The following is a 19,637-nucleotide window of genomic DNA, read 5'->3' on the forward strand; positions in this document are numbered from 1 at the left end:
ATGCAAATTATATATATATACGTATATATTGCTTTTTTAAATAAACTCCTCAATAATCTCAAGATGTCAACCTTCCATCACTTATTGGCATCTGCCGCAAGCTCACTCGACAGGGTTAACGAGAATCAAGGGTGGACGTCCCTGTGATTAGAGGGACGCGTCCAGATGGATAGACGGATAGATGAATGGATGCTTGGTTAATTTTCAATTAACCGCACCTACCCGAGCCAGATGAGAACATAGGTTATAGCTGGTTGGATTATCAGAAGCATGATCGGTGGATCGGGCGGTGGCTGCCCGACTACCGATCCAGCATCGCTATTCCTGTCCTCGACACTGGCTGACTGGGCTGCTTTAGCTTCTCCTGCTTGCTGATCGAATTTCTGATTGTGATCGGACATAACTTCACGCGTGTTGCACCCAATTAACCGAGTAGCCACTTCTATCAGGATTTCCTATCCTTATCCATTTTCCAGCCCTTATTTTCATTCTTCCTCCTTGTCGCTCTCCTTCTCTTACCCCCGGGTCATTGACTCCCTCGTCGGCTGGATGACTTCCGCGATTCCTTCTGTCCCAAACCCCTTCGCTCAATTTCCTCTTATTTAGTGAACTCGAGCGCCTTCCTATCTCGTTAGTAACGGGATCTTTTCTCGGACAAGCTAAGTTATTTCCTTCATTTTTTTAACTAGAAATTGCGAGGGTCCCCTCGTTAGCACAATTAATACCCTCCGCAGACCGGATCGCGATCTCCTCGATCGATCCTCCGCAGCTACGACAAGTCTAGATCCCCGTCCGCCTACGCGTCCTCTTTACTGGCTCACTCGTTCCTTTATTATTCATTGTCCTGTTCTTCGACGTCGATATGTTTTTCAACGCTGACACGTACCGTAGCCATGTACGACAAGAATGGAATTCGTAATATGTCGACCAATTAAAAGTTTTAGCATTGACGAAGGTGGCCGAAGTTCACGTAATTGGCTATCTGGATAATATCTGTACTAGATAGGAAAACTGGCTGTATGTAGAAATTTAGGAATTTATGCGAGCTAATAGGTTAGCTATGTAACTAGGACCACGTACGTCACACGTCTGGACGGTTTGATCCAATGAATTAAATAGATTATTACGTATCGATCCGATTGGTAGCTTGATATCGTGTTAGCATTGAATTCATCGATATTTATAAATAATATTAATATTATACTCTTTTTAAAATTTTTCACTATCTTACTTACGTATTGTTCGACTTGGTAGAGACTCTTATAGCCATACCCGGGATACTGGTATAGAGGAAAATTTAATTATCGATGTCTCTTGGGATTACGTAATAGCGTGATAACCTTTTACTTCGACAGTCTTGTGAAATCCGTTCAAATTAGTTTCTTTGTGCAAAGGGAAATTCTGTCCGAGAATTAAATGCCAATCGGGCGTGGCGACGGCTGAAACTAAATACCTTGGTTCTTCTTTGAGTCTGATTCGAATATTTCTCTAGCGACGGGGTCAATGGAGGTCGCAAGAAGATCGATACGAGGCATCGAAGAGAAGCTGCAACCTTCTTTTTAGCTACTGTAACCGGGAATTACGTCTGACAATTGTCTTGCACGTTTGCCAAGACGTATGCGGCCCGCTGACTTTTGATTTAAAAATTGTTTGTCGCGAAAAGGTTTGTGATTAATTGACACCTCTTAATTGCTCGACTCGCGAGACAGTTTACGTGCTTAATTGGTAGCCCTTAATTGCTGGAGTTTCAAGCTTAGAGAAATATTTTACAGTTTCAAGAGATATTCGCGAGCACGCTCATGACGTCATTGTCCATGAATAATTAGGTGACGAAAAAAAACGTATCTAAAATATCTCAGAATCAGGTCAATATCTCGGGCGATTTGTCTTCCATGTAAAAAAAAGAAGTTTCACTTAAATATGCTACGCTTGTAAATGTCCGTCTGCAATTCGTATTCACGCTTCCATGGCGGCGCTATTTTTCATAAGTTTTTCGCAACTTCTCTGTATTCAATTTGCGTTGGCTCGCTTGGCTCCTTCGACCTGGGATGAGTTCAACTGCTGGTTGGCATCTTGGCTCGCTATCCTGGCTCTTCCTTCGGCTGCTCACGACCTCCCGACCTCCCGACCTCCCGACTCCCTAATAGATGTAAAACGTATGCGGCGGCAGTCTTCCTTGGCGCTAACCTGAAGAGGAGAGGAACATGAGAGTGCCAGCGGAGGAGCACGTGTAGGGGGTACGCGTGAGTCCCGTATGATCGGCTCCGAAAGTAGGAGCACGTGGAAGAAAGATGAGGAGGATCAGAACGAGAAGATTCCAAAGTGGAGGAGGGAATCTGCGCGGCTCCATTCATGGCAGTAGGCCAAGAGATACTGATATCACGTGGGTAGCATACAATGTTCTTGTACAAATTTTCTTTCCGTTTTGAGGCATTTTTTTTTTTATACCAGTTTTGTCTATCAATATTAATCATCACGTTTTCCGATTTGATTCTTAATCCTCGTAGAAAACTTTAGCATTGCCAATGATTTTTTTTCTTCCAAGTAGGTGTGATCAATCAATGGATTGAATAAAAAATTTTTGCATTTGGGATAAAACTATTGGCAATACAAGACTTTCTTGGGGGGTGAACATTTTTCATTTCCTGTTTCGTAACATGTATTTGTATAGGGTTCATATATCTTTTACTGCTGTCACTGGATAATAATCTTTAATATCTTTCTTGTCTTGTATTATGTACTTATAGATAAGTTTGGTAAATAGTACGTTAGAGTGTACACTGAAGAAAAGATTCAGCTGCTCTCTCTCTCTCTTTCTCGGTCTTCTACTTCTCTTAGTTCTTTCGCTTCCTTTATTTCTACTTGTATTCGCCTCGGTAAAACTTATCTTATTCGAAAGTTTCCATTACATCACATCGCATTGGTCCGCGCAGCTATAACCTCCCAAACTTTTTCCTAGCGATCCGCCTCAGTAATTGAACTTTAAAGCAACGAGTCCAACGTAACGAGCCAAGTAACGAAGATTGTTATAGGGTTTAGGGAAGTCCCGAGGAGCAATCCGTTTCCCTCTTACCAACTTCCTTTTCTCGCCTATCTTTTCCCTTTTTTTTTATTACTTTTTAATTTCTGCAAAACTATCCATTCTCTTCATTTATTTCGCATTCATGTACCAAAGCCTTGGCCATTTTTCACTGCATCCACATCCAGCGAAGGGAACGGAGCTGGATTTAAAATTAAAAAATTTTATTATAATTAAACCTGAATTTTCAGGGTTTTTTTTTTCCCTAGCAAGCAAGAGGAATATTTACAAAGAAGAGAAATTACCAACTCGGACTTTTTTTGTGACATTTCACGTTTCCCTAATTAAGCCGCTTTAACTTCACCTTCTACTATTCCTTTCCCTGCAATTTGCTGGTACACACTCATTGGATTGGAAAATGAGAAGATTGAGAACCCTATTGATCAGGTTCACGTAAGGCTTAAAAAGACTCGGCTAGATTTTATTGTAGAGTTGCTGGAACATGCTGGAATAATATTTGGGATTAGTTAGAAGTGGAACAATCGCGAATCCTCCATCTGGATTCTCTTGCGGATTATGAGTTACGAATCGCTTCTCTCAAACTGAGTGATGAGCGATAAAGTAAGTAAAGTCGATAATAAACCGAATGGTATTTACATATATATGATTTACTCACAGAAAGCTAGATCGCTATCCTCACCACTGTGGTTTCCTACGAGGCGTCCATGTCGCCACGAAATTAATGGGCACAGAAACTCCAATGAGTTTCCGTTTCCGGCGTGGGAAATGCTTCGGCCAGACTATGGAATTACGCTCCTGGTTCCCCCTGCTTTAGGATTTCGCAGTTCGTTTCTCAGTTCCCAACACTTAGTTCAAGGTTTCTCCGCTAGTCGAACGATCCGCCAGTGATTTTCAATCAAGAAATCTTCGCGAAGCGACAGTGATATACATGTGTATACCCAGAGGTATTTCGATCGTGTGCCTTTCAGGGTATCTTGAATAGAGAGAACATTTAAAATTGAGTGTCAAGGAGAGAGGAATAGATAGTAAGTGAGTGAGTATCATTCTGTTAAAGAGAGGGAGGAACTTGAGAAGAAATCCTTCTTTCTAGTTCTAACCTCTACGCCATGATGTGTCGTTGGTGATGCGTGAAACGCGCCGTGGCTTCCAAAGGGAATAGAAACAGTCCTCGAGGAGTTGCTGGCGTCAGTGATCTCTTAGTGTTCATTGTGTTCGTGTGTTCTCAGGGGGCGACTGAGAATACGGAAAAGTCTTACCGTGAAAGCGAACAGACCGAGGTATCCAAGTTCGCGTAAAAGCAGCTTCAGACAAAGTTTACCCTAAAAGTAGATCCGTCCTTGCGGCCAACAGAACTGAAAACGTGTGTCGTTCTCTTGAAATATCGTAAAAATCTCAGTCACTCTCTGTAGTGGGTACTTCCCTCTTCTCATACTTCAACCTATGAAAACTTAACTTTAAAGAACTTCAACTTCGACAAACTGAATTCCCATATACAAACGATTCGACTCCGTCGTCTGCCTGAATAATTTCTAGCAACTTTATTTTCTTATGTCGATTCAGTGCCAATATCTTTATATACTTTTACCAGATTTTATGCGTAGTCGCTACTAGTGTCTAATATCAAAGTGCGCGCAGAAATAATAATATTGCTTTCGGTGCGCGTAGTAAATTCACTTTCCGAAGAAAAACGTCGGATTATCGTGAGGAAAACATTCTGTCGCAAGGACGACAATATGTTTTAGCCCTCAAGGAGAATTTTGCAGGAACGCTACTACTTGGCTTCTATCAGGTACTTCCGTATATATAACTAATAGGATTAGATCATAAAATTAACAAGCATCTTGTATTTATAAACCAGGATACATCCTTCTTTAATTCGTTTCAGACATTTATAATGAATTCGACGTTTCACCAATAAAGAGCTTTGACATTAACATTTGAGCAAGAGAACCTTTAAAAGCAATATCCATTATATACGTAATGTGTATGTACAGTGATTGAGATTTTTGATATATTTGGAAAATATATACATGTCGCAATATCCGTACGTCAGACATAGTCTACGACGCAAATAATTTAGAACCTAATGCACCATCCATTTACAATGAGCTTGGCTAAATTCGTTTGCTTCAACCTGATTCCCTACTGATATAACTTTATGTAAACATAAAAAGTATTTTAAAAAATATCGGAACCTTTTTATTAAACAGTTTTACGTCCCTGTATTTCACCAAGGGTGGCTATTAATACGTCTTTGTTAACGTGAAAAAGCTTGAAGCCTTTTCACTGAAAAAATGGCTATTCAAAAGTATTATTTTTATACTATATACGTATATACACAAGTGGTGAATCCTTTAGGAGTTCTCTATTTCTGTGGTACACATAAATTCTCTCTCTCTCCATCTAAATCTGTCTTTCCCAGTTCCACTCTTCCTGATCATCCTGCTCAACAGCCGAGATGGGATTACGATTCAATCCGCGAAACGACAAAAATATCTAGCTCCTGTTGAGCGAGTGGCAATTGATCGTTCAAGCTTCAAGAAAGGGATGATGGGATGAAGAAACGTCGTGCCAAAGGGACTGGCATTCTCGGTGGTGACAGTGACGTCGATACTGATGTAGAAAGCTACAGGGATGCTGTTCACCACTCACCCCACCTTAGTCTTAATCTTACTTTTATCCATAGCACGGGGCGCACTCTTAACCTTACTAGTATTTTCATTCTTGCCTTTCTTCATCGCCTTCACCCAAGAAAGCTTCTCGGATCTAACCCCAAAGTATGTAAGAGATCTTTTATTCTCGAGACGCCTCAGCAGTGTGTGAGATGATAGATGCTTGTAGTACCTGGTAAAAAAAAATGAGTGCTAGTAAATATCAATGAAGGTACTGCGGTTTTCATCTTGAATAGATATGGATTTATTATTATTACTCTTTAATCACTAGATAGGTAATAAAATATCCCTAGGACTCGAACGACTCTCGTTATCACTGGATGGCAGTCAATACCACAGTTATGGAAGTGATAATGGATACGAAAGAGGTATTCGTAAAACGGAATATGAGAATCAAGAATCGAGGGGTCGGCGTTGAATTTCCGGTTAGGATCGATCGATCGCAGTAAGAGGAGACCGTTGTAGGAGGTTAGGGTGGCGTCAGGACGATTGTGGGCGAGAAAATAAGAGCCGTGGGCGATGGTGACGCCAATGGGGAATACGAGGACCAAGAGAGGATTCGAAGGAAGAGATGGCTTATCGGAGTCCAATTTTGCAAAAAGCATTTCTTTATCTGGACTAATGTTTCGGGAAGGGAGTCTGCTTCGCCGGGCGTCGCGACGTTACTCGAAAATTCTCGACCCGCGCGATACACGTGTCAAAATCACTCAAGAAGTTTAACCACGAAAGAGGCAAAACAGATCGCGATGTCTTGTTGCCTGTTCGGTATACGAATATATTTATTTACTTACTTCCTGTCCTCCTTCCTTACGTTCTTTCCTTCTTAAGTTTTTTCCGTGACGAAGCCCCCTTGTTTTTTTAGTTCTCCCGAGACCGAAGTACCAAAATATACCAGATCTCACGTACTTCACCTATTATTATCCGGCCTGTTCATAATACACGCCACTGTGTGTACCTTTCATATTTTTCTCCTTTTCTCTCTTTGACTTCCTTCTCCTCACATTCGCTCCTCTCACTCTCTCTATCGTCCCGCCATTTCATCTCGTTTCGTCTCGTTCCGTTTGGTTCGACTCGGTCGAATACACTACGGTACAGAGAGGATGGAGTGCTGCGCAAATTTCCAAGCAGCGTTCGCACGAGGTAAGTACCGTGTAGAAGAGCGAGATAAAAAATATAGAGAAGGAAAAGGGAAAAAGAAGCCGTGGTACAAAAGACACGGGACACCGAATACGAGGCAGCAGTTTATTTTCCTCGGAGGGAGCATTTCAATGGGATGATGCAAAAGGGTCGAGTATGAGGGTATCGGTCAATTGTAACCGAAACGTTGTTCATACGTATTTATATTTGCTGTACCGTTCTTACATAATTCCAGTACGTTGACAGAAGAACCAAAAAAACGCATTAACCTCCGAATTCTTTAGACGCATTGAGCAGATTTAAATTTCTTACCTTTTTAACCTTATCGACACAGCACTCGGTACTGCTTGATTGCCACAATCATAGAAATAAGTATTCGATATCCCTTTCATGTTTTCTCGTTGCTTCTTTTTCTCTGGATTTCTCGGAAGCAACTTACCACATCGCTGATCCAGAACACCTGGTACCTTTCCAACGGTCTTAAATCACCTTTGCACAATTTGATCGAGGTTACGTCCATTTGTACCATCGCACTGCGTGAAGTTGTAAGAGTCATCGATTCGAGCTATTAATTTATCAATATTGCTTCTAACACATCGACGAAAATAATTTATCTGAAAGTTCGGAAAGCAACGCTTAGGAACATATAGAAGTGCAACTGTGTGTACGGGATATCGAGAAAGTACGAAGCAGTGGAAACTAACGTGAAAGCGAAGTTCGTTCTTATGCCGGTAGATGGCGAGCGTTGGAACTCGCAGGACTTTGTGCGTCAGCCCGATTGACGTGGCAAAGTGGGAGGAGGCTGAAATTTCTATCCTTCATCAATTCGCAAGAAAGTTGCGAATAGTCTGTTGAGTAGTTCTCGATGCGCTGCGTTACCTTGTGCGCCAATTTCATTTGGTGTAACGTCGCGTGGCGCTGGCGAAGTAGAAATCAGATTTTACGGGAAATTGAAGAACGTATTTGGATCCTCGCCAAGAAGTTGAGAAGGAGAGAAAAAGAGAGAGACAGAAAGTGGGATAAAAGGGAAAAAAGCAAAGGGTAACCGAGAGCGAAGCAGAGACCGAGTGAGTGCGAGAGAGAGAGAGAGAGAGAGAGACCCATCGCAATGGCAGTACAATCTCCAGAATATTTGACATGAAACGTAGTGGCCGCTCTACGTACAATTAACCCCGACCCTCTGAATATCTACAACCCGCCGCCATTTCCATTCTGCAAATAGCACTTCCTGTTATCTTTTTATTTATTATTTGAACATTATTTATTATTTATCTTTCTCAGGGTACAAGCGGCTGCAGCAACTGGGACAGTAGTACCGTGCTGGAAGGATACAGAGTGGAATGGTAGGTGCTGGGATGCTGCACGTCTTGTTGAACCACGTTACGAACACTGGATACAGGGAATCAGTGAAGAGACTGAATGGCGGAAGAAGAGAACGGAAAGAGAGAGAGAGAAGGAGAAGAGGGCTAATACCGTGCCATGTATGTAGGAAAAGGAACTAGGCAGATATATAGCCTCAGAATTGGTTAAGAATCGATCGATTGGATAAGATTGCGAAGAATCCTCCGAGTACAAGAATGGTGTTATTTACGAGGAATCTCCTGGGACACCTTCGATTGCAACACGTCACGGATTAACTGCTCTCAAATCTTTCGGACCCTCTTTTTGGCCCCCTGGCCTCACGGTCCTCGTTATCAGCCGAAAATTCCTGATCGTCCCTTAGGTCTTTGGATACGTGCGCTTCATCATGTTTTCATAGCGGATATCATTGGATCTAATAAAGCTTAGTTGAGTAAATTGATTAGGTAAATAAATAACGAGAATGCAATTTCATATCAACACGTTTATTTGGGTTATGCAATAGGCGTATATCCATAATTATTGTAAATACACGTATATGGTCGTCTTGAGTAAATCGTACAGGCGATCTTCTCTAAAGATCGTACATTCGAAAGTTCAAATCGATGCATCCTTACCAGGATGGGAGCAGAAAGCTCGGCTCTTATTCGGTCGAATTACCGAAGCGACATCCGGTCGTAAGCGTCGCGAGGACGAATACGCGGTTGCCGCACAAAAAGGAAAAATTGAAAAACTCGAGAACATTCAAAGACTGAGGGAGAAACAATTGATCGGCAAGAAGGATCGAGCCGTGATGGGGAGGCGTCCCGACGCTTGGCGCCGCATTATGCAAGTGCCCGTTGGTTCGCAAGGCGCTCTTTTTTTTTTAAATATATCATATGAAAATGGAAAGACTGCCGACGCCTTTTAAATGCGTCGCGACGCTACCTCCACTCATTCATTCTCATAATCCATCCAATTTCTTATTTGGCAGGAGCGCCATTATCGTTTACACACGCAGACACACATTAACGTACTCCCACGTACATTCATGCTGATGCATTCGCAAGCACACACGACTGATATATATGTATATATATCTCTTTTTTATATGTATATACATATAGATATATATCTTCTTGTATATTTATATATTAATTTTTCTTTATCTAATCACGAGAGTTCAATTCACCTTATGCAAGAGTGTACTTTGAAAAAATATCGCAGCTGTACATCGGTATATGTTACATGGATGAGTATTTTATTTTTTTTCGGGGGAGGGACTGGGGAGGAAGGGTGGATAAATCACGTTTCCTTTTGGGGCACGCTTTGGACATCCTGGGAATATCCAGCTTTGAATTAATTGGAGCATCTGAACGTAAATCAGACAGAGAGTAGATATTCCTGGAAGCAGCGTAGAGTTGCTCAAAGCATCCGTACGATGATTATCGGAACGTTTTTCGCAAATGGTGGAAAAGTCCATCGACCGTTCAGTATAATAGAATTTCTCGAGGTATTTACAAAATTTACAAGTTCGATGACTGATCAGATCCCCTTTGCGTCGCTAACTCTTATTCACAATGAATTATCTATGTATATATATATATATATATATTTATTTTTTTGGCTTACCGCCTGGGACCGACAATTTCAGTCACAATTCTAATATCATTTATCTCCAGCCGTGGCACAATTTATCATTTTAATTCATCCACGTAGAGACTTCGCGTATATTCATATTTGACTCCATTCGAATAAATCATTTATCAATATATACAATATTTCGTTAAAGTAGTAACGAGATCGAAGGAAGCAGTGTATCGAAGGACACAAAAATCCGTGATCTATTCATCCCCTCCCTCGTTGTATTTACTTCAGATTGTTCCTTCAATCGTCCCTTCGATCACGTCCCCTAATCAATTTAAAATTATTGATATTAGGAGACCACGGCACCGGCGCAAAACATGCTGAGGTTGAATGGGTGGCAGCAAGTATACAGTGAGGAAGTGATAAGGTGGAAGGGTAAAGGAGGAAAGTGGATAAGGGATGAAGGTAGGGACGAAAGTAGAGATGAATGGGAGTCAAATGGAAAGGAAGTTTTCAAGAAAGCCCTTGGGCGAGACGGCCCGTGTATATATATACCTGTAACTTAACGAGCGAGAACTAAGGAAGGGTTGATAGGGATTATGAGGTGTAAAGAAGGCGCAGGGTACAGAGAAGGGTGTGCAGAGCATAGAGGGGTTAGAAAGGGGGCGAAGAGGTCTGTTCGACGCGACAATCAGACGTAGTACTCGTTGACTTTGAGCGCGTCGGATTCCCTCCCCTATACGCAACTCTCTTGCGTTGAGATGAGGGGTGTGCGAACAGTGACGACTTCCCGTGGATGGTGAAGCTGTTGCTTGCCGAGGGAGCCTCCGGATATATTTGAGTCCTGGGAGTACGCCTCGGAGAGGATGGATCCGCTCGTTACGGTCGTTGCAGTGGTGGGCGACGTCACCGACGGCACGACGCTGGCGTCGCTCAAAGCTGCTTTCGCGTTGTGGTCTATGCACGCGTAGACAGTTGCTTCCTTCTGGAAGAGTCTTCCGCTGGATATGCTTCCGCAATTTCCGGTTCCGCTGATACTCCCTCCGCCTATTATCACACCCAGACCGCCACCGTGGCCCGAGAGTGCGGCTAAGCCACCCACCTTGGGATCCGCTCCCGTGGAAAGGGTTGTCGGCCGGGCCAGACACAGTTCCGCGTAGGTCACTTCACCACTTGACAGCTGAAACGAGGAAATTGAGATGGTCCGGAGAATCTTGGAACGCAGCTGGATTGTTTATCTGGGGAGGGTCTCTTTGGTGGCGTCAGGAATCCGGGAATACGGGATCTAAAACAGTCAGAGAATCATCTATGGGATCGGAAGGGATGCTGAACTCACCGGCAAGGTAGGATAGTTAGTATAGTCGGCATGTGGATAGGCCGGTAGTCCTTGATGATGATGTTGATGGTGACGATGATGATGATTGGGTTGATGAAGTGATAGGGATGTTCCGAGAGCCGTTGAAAGGGCGTCAGGAGTGCTTTGTCCAGCGAGCGGCGTCCCCGCCGTCGACCCCGTCAGCTGGTAATCTGAATCTTTTGATGAAACAATCGGATCGCTCGATACCCTGAACTTTCTCTCTCTCTTCTCCGTCGGCGCTAAATCCTGGACGTACCTTTGTTAGTGGGAACGACGTCGGGGTTCCTATCGTCGGCATCGTACAGGTCCTCGGCGGTAGGTGCACTGACCTTCTTCAGAGGTAGATCATCCGGTCTTCCCGCCTTCCGATCGCTCCTCATCTTAAGAGCTCCCAGGATGGTTGTTGTCACGAGCAAGAGCGCCGTCACGACGCCTATCAGCACCCCCAGCAATGGAGTTATCTCAAAGGGCACAGGACTCCCTGTAGACAGAATCCTTGCTGCCTTTTTCCGAAACTTCATCCCCCGTCATTTACCCAGCCCTCTACCCTATCGGATTCTAAATCTCATTCGGTTCACGAATTTAGTAATCTATCCAAAGCCATGTTTACACACCAAAACACAGAGACTCTAACGTCAAAGTTGAACCAAACGAACTTACCCGTCTGCTTCTCAGCAATCTTCAGAGTGAAACCTTCAAGAAGCGTAGGATCGCTCCTACCTTTGGCATTCACCGCATATAGCACCATATTAAGAACCTTGCCAGGTTCAAGACCTCGAACAGTGAAGGAAGCAGCAGCATTTTCCCTTGAGGTCACATTAGCCTGCAGTAGACCAGTGTGCTGATCGAAGACCTCAAGAAGGAAGTGCTGAGGTTGACCTCCGTCGAATCCAGCCGTACAAGCCACCGACAGGGAGTCAGTGGTCTGATTAGTCAGAGTGCAATTATAGGGAGATTCAGGTTTTCCTAGAAACACAGGTGAGCAAAGTCTAAGTCTCTCTTCCCCGATCTCCACGATGATTGTCGCCCGTTTCCTCGCGGTACCATAATATCTTTCAGATCCATCTACATAACAAGATACCAGAGAAGAAACTGTTTACCGGCTGGTATGATATGAAATACGCAAGCATTCTTCTGCTGTCCAGCTGTATTGCTGGCCCAGCAGAGTACGGTGCCGTAGTCCATTTCCGTGACGGGTCTGTAGGTAAGGACGCTCTGGGTGTGACGGGTCGAACTCTTGTACCGCGCCTGCGGTACATCGACCATTTCCTCGGTGTTGTTAAACGCCCAGCGGAAGCTGTCCGGCGGTGGATACGCTTCGACCTGGCAAATGATCCTGGCATCTTCGTGTCTAGCTACACCGTAGATCCTCTTCTGATCGGACACGCAGATCGGTTTGTCTGCAATAACGATCCACTTTACATCTGGTGCTCCACCAGGTCGATGCCATACACCAGGTTCTAATATCCCACCCATAAAGCGTTAGCGACGTCGTTCGCGCTAATGGTACTCACACATGATCTTGAGCTCGACGCTATTGCTGTAGCCATCCCCTTCTGTGTTACTGGCAATGCAGGTGTAATTCCCAGCCTGGGATCTGCTCACGTTCCTTAAGGCTAGGTCGTATTGTTGCACTATGACCCCGTCCTTCGCTTTGTTCTGTATCACATTACCCTACCACGGAAGCACAATGATCAGTCTCCTAGGGACTGTTTACAGCGTATAATAGACATCAGGATTATCCTGAACTCACGTTGTGTCTCCAGACGACTTTATACGGCCACGGGTTCGCAAGAACTTTGCACTCGAAGTAAACGTCATCGCCTTCTTCTATGTCGTCAGGATTCATATTAGAGCCCAGCTCGAGATGCAGTATAGGAACGACTGTAATGCAAACGGGTCAAAGGTCAGGATCGTTATAAAAGAGAAAAAAAAATAATTTCAATATTCAACAATCCTATCACTGATACAATTATCATTAATATTAATTTAATTAATACGCTACAAGGTACTGGCTTCAAAAGACACCCTCTGACTACCTACACCAGACGTTAAGCTTCCAAGTGTCTTCCTCGACGCCGTCGCGCACGCGGCTGTTCTCGGCGCGACACGTCAGCACCTTATCGTGATCCAGCAGCGTCGGCTTAAGCGTCAAGGTGGACGTCGTCGTGTTGCCATCTTGCGATACCTGAAATCATCCTCGTGGTGAAAAAGGAGGAAGACCGGCTCTGCGTCTCTCGCTGCCTTATGCCGCATGCACAACGGAAATGCCGTCTACGACCACGGAATTTCGGATCGCAAGGGTTTTGAGGAACCGTACAGAGACTGGTCCCAATTCCTGGCAATAAATTAGCCGTGTCTAGGACGAGGGAAGAAGTGGCCCGAATTCGTAGCTAGGGAGGATCGATGAAGCCGCGTGTCTCGACTTCATTCCCCGCCGATATCATGACGTACTGCCAGTTATCGCTCGACTCAATATCGGCTTTCGGCCGCGACGATCTCTCTTGAGCACGCCACAGGATTATTATTTGTGGCTCCTGCCCTTTTTCTTCTTCCTTCGCTCCTCCCGTAGCTTCTTCCTCTTTCATCCTCACGATCAATCTCCACCATCCGCAGTCTTACCGGGCTTTCTCATTGTCAGACTGACCGAGCGACGCTGGCTCCAAGAGAGAAATGGAGGAGGAAGGAATGGAAGGGAATTGAAGAAGGTCACGTGAGAGAGGGTAAGGGGCCAGGATGGGGCGGATGGGGCGGATGGGGCCGAGGGTGCTGGCACAAAGGGATTCCTCGGTGAGCTTGAGGAGCCGTGCGGGGCTGCCCTGTAATTACGTCTTGGCGTGTCAGGATGCTAATGTGTGCGATGTAAATACCGATAGGTACGTTAATTTCTGGGACTTCAGCGACGCGAACGTCCCTTCAAACATTGAACGGTCAGATTGAGAGGGAGTGCTTGCGGGGTAGCCTGTCTTTATGTTTTCTCTTGTTCTTGGATACCCCTCTCTTTTCATTCGAATACGCACCCTGGTAGGCGACTAGGTTATATCTGTCGTTGGTAAAGACTCTCAATCCCATTTCATATAAAGAGACTATTTTCATATATGCGAATTTTCATATATGCGAATTTTCATATATGCGAATTTTCATATATGCGAATGTGGTTTCGAGTCAGTCCCAATGATAATCATAAAATTAGAAAAGTTAGTCTTACCTCCACCGTAAAATTGTCCAACCTCTTCCCATCCAAGTACCAAAAGAGTTTGGCTGGGGGTCTTGAGCCCGCTGTCATGCAGGCAATCTCGTACTTCCGGTCTGCACTCAGGGGTGCGTGTTCGCTGCTCAGTATGGAGACGGTCAGAGGTCGCACTGCAATTTATAAATTTAATTTAAAAAAAAGTTCACTTTTACCTTGTAAATTAGATAGATATTTTTCACCTTTTTATTCAATAACCGCGTAAATTCGTATACGCTAATGATTATCATCAGTCACATTCATTCGTCCGCGTCGCGGTTTATCACTTGGCTAGTCATTCAACCTGAATATCTACTGGATGCTACTTCATTACCGGCCTACCACCGAGACCCAACTAATCCGGCAAAATAGCCGTCAATGTGACGAGTGTTCAAGGTTCACCAACAGACTCATTCGTGGCTTCTGTGGGTCGACAGTCGGACAGTGACAATTCCAGCCGTTGGGATGCTAAATAATTAATTATAAGCTCATGGCTTTCCAAAATTCAAAATACACCGATCATCGAGCATGACGATCAAGTACGTAGCCTAAGAATTTTAATTTAAAATTTTCCTTTTTTTCACTTTTTTATTTTTTCTCACCTCTTTGTCTCCTTTTCGTATCCTCCCTCCCTCCCTCTCTCTCTCTCTCTCTCTCTCTCTGAATTCGGAGTTCAACCGTACTCCGTCTCTCTCGCTAAACGGTCAAATATACATTTTGCTAACCTGGTTTTCCCGATATTCCTAGGTCGCTGAGATTCGTGAGTTTCGCCCGGCTCGCAAGTAGCCGTCCCAAACACACCGTCGGAGTCCTTATAACTGTTCCTACGGCTATTGTTGCATTCAGCGTATATATATATATATATATATATATATATACTATATATAAAGCTTGCTGTACTGGCAGTGCTCTCACACAAGACTCACTCGACTCCGAGAGAGAGTCTGAGAGGGCTCTCTTAGCAGCTTCAAAATACATATATATACTATATATAAAGCTTAGTAGCCGTCCCAAACACACCGTCGGAGTCCTTATAACTGTTCCTACGGCTATTGTTGCATTCAGCGTATATATATATATATATATATATACATATATATACTATATATAAAGCTTGCTGTACTGGCAGTGCTCTCACACAAGACTCACTCGACTCCGAGAGAGAGTCTGAGAGGGCTCTCTTAGCAGCTTCAAAAACACTGTCTCCCCGTATACAATCAACTTCCACCCTTGAGAAGTTCAAGCGGTTCATTCTCTCTCTCTCTCTCTCTCCCCATTCCTTTCACCTTCTATACGTAATTTCTCCTCCTTCCTCTTCCATTCCTATTGTCCCCTTTCCTTTTAGTCCCTTCGGGATATCAACCGGTTAGTCCGCCCTCTCGCCAGTGTCCACTGCCTTACGGACTTCAAGCATCTCCGCAGCTTTATTCTGGTCTCTATTTTTTTCTTTCCCCTCCTCGACGCCATTATCTTTTATTTGCGTACTTGCGAGTGTTTCCAAAGATCCACATTTAAGTGTTCGCGAAAATGTCGGTGGGTCGTGAAGGAGGGGAGGCTTTTCCATTGGAGAAAAAAAAAAGAAGGATGTAGGATTGCCAAGATAGAGAAATAGGGAAGCTTGCGAGAAGAAAGGAGAGAGAGAGAGATAGAGAGAAAAAGTTTTGAGAAATGAGGAATGAAAGGTAAATTGCTAGGTAGTAAGGTTGGGATTGGTGGGTCGCTCTCTAAATTAGCCCGAACGTTACCCAATTTTCCTCGCCGATTCCATTAACAGCCAACTGCCCTCTAATTAGTCAAGCTCGATTAGTTTGTTAGGTGGGCGGGTGGGTAAGCGGGCCGCGTGCACTTTCCTTTCTTGGTACACTAATTCTCAAAGTCCATTTCATTTTAGCGATAATTCTTACAGATTTGTCCCCAGCCCCCCCTGGTCCCCTGATCCACTTGCACCATCCCTTCTATCTCTCGGTGACAATTGCAATAGTCCCTCAAGTAAAAGAAGCGTCCATTGCAATGGCAAAAGAATAAATTAGTAAGGGCATCGGAGGCGCTTAGTGCTTTACCGGCTAAGAGCTGTCAGCCAGTATTGTTTCTCTCTGGCAAATAGCAGAGGGGACGTACCAAAGATATAAAGGTAAGAGAGAGAGAGAGAGAGAAATAGCAGCCGGGAACAGGAGAGTATAATGGAAGCGAACGGTACAAGACCGATAAGCGATAGAAAGTCCAAGGAAGCGGTGGGGGGGGGTGCAGGTTAGCAAAGGAGGAGGAATGGCGCGCGTTCACCGACTTCCTCAACTTGCTGCCGGAGTTCCTCGAGCTGGTCGAGGAGCTGTTTCCGTGGTAGCAGACACATAAGACAGCATTCCGATAATTCCGCGGACTGCACCCTCGAATTTATGAGGTTTAATCCTTTGCGGAATCCGGGCAGCCCAGAGCCGTGGCGAAGCTCGAGGGTCGGTTGATGGTGCCCGGGTGGATGACGGGGCGGAAGGGGAGGGTGTTACCGGAGGGCTTTTATGACCGAGCAAGGAGGAGCCAGTGATACTCGGAGAGGACTTCCGGTTCCGCGATACCCAGAGGAAACTAGAGACAAGGATGCATATACGTATATACGTGTAACGTATGAAGGTAAGACACCGTAGAACGTCACCTGGGAGTCACTCGAATATCGTCACTCGGGTCTAGATTACCAGGGGCCACACCGAGTTGCAACCCTTCCCTAAGACTCGAGTATCATCCTCCTTTCGTTCGCACCCATCCAGCCGTCAGCTAATCCGCTGCAGCTTTGCGTGGAATTTAATAAAAATCCAAAAGCTTTTCCTTGTGCTCCGGAGAAGGGGCGTAAGGGGGGCTCCTCCCTAGCGCTGCTCGCCATTACCAGGAAAATTATGCATCGACCTTCTCTTACCCCCTTGCGCCACCGCACTACTTCTACTCTCCCCTCTCCCTCCCGCCGGCAACCTCGCAAGCACTCGTCCTCTCGTTCTCGTTCCCATTCTCTCGGCCCTCGACCAACCAGCACGACTGACGAAGGTAGCTGGTAGGTAGGTAGCAGCACGCCAGCCACCTCTCCACTCCGGTCTTCCAGTTTCCAGTTTCCCGAGGACGGTTCGCAGATAGAGTGCGGGAGGGACGGCAGGAGTGCCAGGTATAAATACTTCCCTTGCCTCGGTATCCGGGGTTCGTTTGTTCTCGACAACGGAGATTTTCGCTTTGCTGCCAGTCATAACCGCATTCCGTTGCTTGTCGAGGGGGGTTAGGGCTCTGCTCCGCGTAGGGACTATACACTGATTCCAGTAGCGGTTTGGAGCTACTGCGCGACCTTTACAATAATCATTACGAATTTACTGGCTGAAAATTTTCATCTTACTTCGAGCCGCTTTGTCCGATTGTTAGCGCATGACCTATTGTTACTCCTTACTACGTCCGACCCTTTGCCGACTTCCGGTCTGTGTACAGGCTTCCGTGGCTGGTCTTCTTTGCCGAGTAAACATACGCCGGGTCAGAGGTCACGAGTTCAAGGAACTTACGATGTCACGGACTGGGCCGACCGTGGCGGAAGGCCAAAATAATTCAAGAACTCGAAATTAAATCTCATCGGATACTAACGGTGCATCTCGATGGCAACGGAAGCGGACAATGGCTGACTGATGTTGTTGTTGGTAGCCTGACAGGTGAAGACTGCGTGAAGATCGGACCTCGACAATTTCGAGACCACCAATATGTTCCTTCGTAACGCTGGAAATTCACCAGGACCGTCCTTGGACTCCAGGAGGGTCTCCCCTCGCCACCACAGGACCGTAGGTTCGGGTCGACCTAAAAAAAAAATTTACAAACACTTTCTCATGGCACTTCAAACCTGTCGATACACCCTAATTTTCGTTTCCCATCAATTGTCCCTCCAAATGTATCTACGTGTATCTGGAAACCCAGTAAAAAAAATTACTATATTCAATCGTATAAAATGATGTCATTATGTCTGATCGGATGGAGAGGAATTTTGAATTTGATTATACATATCATTTTTTTTTCCCCGGACACTGTGCATACACACGGCTGTTATTTTACATACGTCAAATAACTATACGATATTCGTACGTACGATATATATATATATACACATAGGACGCTTGGCCAGATGCCCTTCAGTCCTTCAGAACCGTAGGTATAATCGATTCGTCATATCGACAGTACACACGGTCGCAATTTATAGCTTCGAGCTACGAGCAAGCATACCAGAGCCGTTTCAACAGAATGGCTAACTGACAAGGAATCCATCATTCACAACGTGCATCGTGCGTGCGACTAATTCTTCAACGTATCCACCAAAAAGCCTTCGCTTCACCGATGAACAAGAGTTCCTTTACAAAGAGAATTTTTACGTAGCATAAACACAGTCCGTCCGACGATCAAAGCTCCAGACATACGAAAAAGCATAGGATACAGATAGAGGAAGAAAAAAATTTATTCAGAGAAAAAGTGTGAATGGGTATCATTCGTAAAAATAATGATAACATTACCTCCGGATACGAGACACGTGAGTCGCATGTCACCATCCTCCTCGTAAGGTCCCGCGACTGTCGGCACGGTTTTACCCCGCTCGTCGATGATGTTGGGTTTGTGCGGAGGAACTGCAATCAGACGTGAACTACTCCCTAGAGTCTGTACACGGTGCCTGCCGTCTATTTAGTTTACCCAATTCCTGGCACTACACGTCCAACGCGGTACGTGCCACGCGCCATAGTCACTACCGTGTAACGAAGCGATAATCGAGCGATTGAGATTGATTTGAAACAGTAACAAGTGTCCGTGCCGATGATTACGCGTGTAGTACTTTCAGGCGCGGCTAATGGCTAATGACTAATGACGCTCGTAGCAGGTGGGCGGTACTGATTGAAGATAGTAGAAGTGCGCCTTCAAGTGGACGGGAATGGAGAAGTGGAACGCTATAGGATGCTGCAATTGGCATATATATATATATTTATATATACATATATATATCCACATACGGGAGGTCTCTGAAGTAAAAGTGGATGCAGAGGTCCCGTCATACACTAAAGTGGAACCGAGTGGTGAAGCGAGGAAAGCAATTGGAGAGAGCGAAAGAGGTCGAGAGGGAGTGAGGTTGGTTAGCGAGGCCTCGGATTGTGCGGTATGCAGAATCCTTTTTGAGGTTAGAATTTATTCGAATCGGTCCAAGTCATTCCTGGGTACAGAAGCGATCGATGGGTTCGATCGTAGCAGTGATTGTGTTAATGTCTGTAATTTGAGGAGACGGGG

The 19,637-nt window shown here is 44.8% G+C and overlaps 2 protein-coding genes and 1 long non-coding RNA gene across 16 annotated transcripts in view; 1 reads left to right on the forward strand and 2 right to left on the reverse strand.

Moving 5' to 3' along the window:
* Nucleotides 1–5,673: 5,673 nt before the first annotated feature.
* LOC112493978 lies at nucleotides 5,674–7,488 on the reverse strand. Of its 5 annotated transcripts, none has more exons than XM_025082526.1 (3): nucleotides 7,289–7,426; nucleotides 6,668–6,820; nucleotides 5,674–5,884 (listed from the first exon to the last, which is right to left on the reverse strand). In XM_025082526.1, the coding sequence occupies exons 1-3, from the start codon at nucleotides 7,291–7,293 to the stop codon at nucleotides 5,689–5,691; spliced, it is 354 nt and encodes a 117-aa protein (XP_024938294.1). In that variant the 5' UTR covers nucleotides 7,294–7,426; the 3' UTR covers nucleotides 5,674–5,688. The 5 variants fall into 5 exon arrangements, 4 of the variants coding, with proteins under 4 accessions (XP_024938294.1, XP_024938297.1, XP_024938301.1 ...); XM_025082529.1 differs by having other exon boundaries at nucleotides 6,668–6,796; nucleotides 7,289–7,365; XR_003059034.1 differs by having other exon boundaries at nucleotides 5,746–5,884; nucleotides 6,504–6,820.
* Nucleotides 7,268–8,682, forward strand: LOC112493982. Its single transcript, XR_003059036.1, has 2 exons — nucleotides 7,268–7,394; nucleotides 8,131–8,682. It is a non-coding gene; the product is annotated as an uncharacterized LOC112493982 (long non-coding RNA).
* Nucleotides 8,678–19,637, reverse strand: part of LOC107264701 (synaptogenesis protein syg-2) — a 71,134-nt gene continuing 60,174 nt past the window's right edge. For 7 of the 10 annotated variants that reach the window (XM_015733251.2, XM_025082483.1, XM_015733277.2 and 4 more), the window contains 11 exons: nucleotides 18,878–18,988; nucleotides 17,967–18,173; nucleotides 14,340–14,494; nucleotides 13,175–13,319; nucleotides 12,885–13,015; nucleotides 12,646–12,805; nucleotides 12,232–12,531; nucleotides 11,792–12,097; nucleotides 11,388–11,612; nucleotides 11,111–11,307; nucleotides 8,678–10,954 (listed from right to left, as the gene is read on the reverse strand). In XM_015733251.2, coding sequence (XP_015588737.1) covers nucleotides 10,511–10,954; nucleotides 11,111–11,307; nucleotides 11,388–11,612; nucleotides 11,792–12,097; nucleotides 12,232–12,531; nucleotides 12,646–12,805; nucleotides 12,885–13,015; nucleotides 13,175–13,319; nucleotides 14,340–14,494; nucleotides 17,967–18,173; nucleotides 18,878–18,988 — 2,381 coding nt within the window. In that variant the 3' untranslated portion in view covers nucleotides 8,678–10,510. The remainder of the gene's footprint in view (nucleotides 10,955–11,110; nucleotides 11,308–11,387; nucleotides 11,613–11,791; nucleotides 12,098–12,231; nucleotides 12,532–12,645; nucleotides 12,806–12,884; nucleotides 13,016–13,174; nucleotides 13,320–14,339; nucleotides 14,495–17,966; nucleotides 18,174–18,877; nucleotides 18,989–19,637) is intronic. The other 3 variants (XM_015733258.2, XM_025082502.1, XM_015733285.2) reach the window with 3 other exon arrangements.

Source organism: Cephus cinctus, unplaced genomic scaffold, assembly GCF_000341935.2.
Source record: "Cephus cinctus unplaced genomic scaffold, Ccin1 Ccin1_scaffold0013, whole genome shotgun sequence".
NCBI classification, from domain to species: Eukaryota; Metazoa; Arthropoda; class Insecta; order Hymenoptera; family Cephidae; genus Cephus; species Cephus cinctus.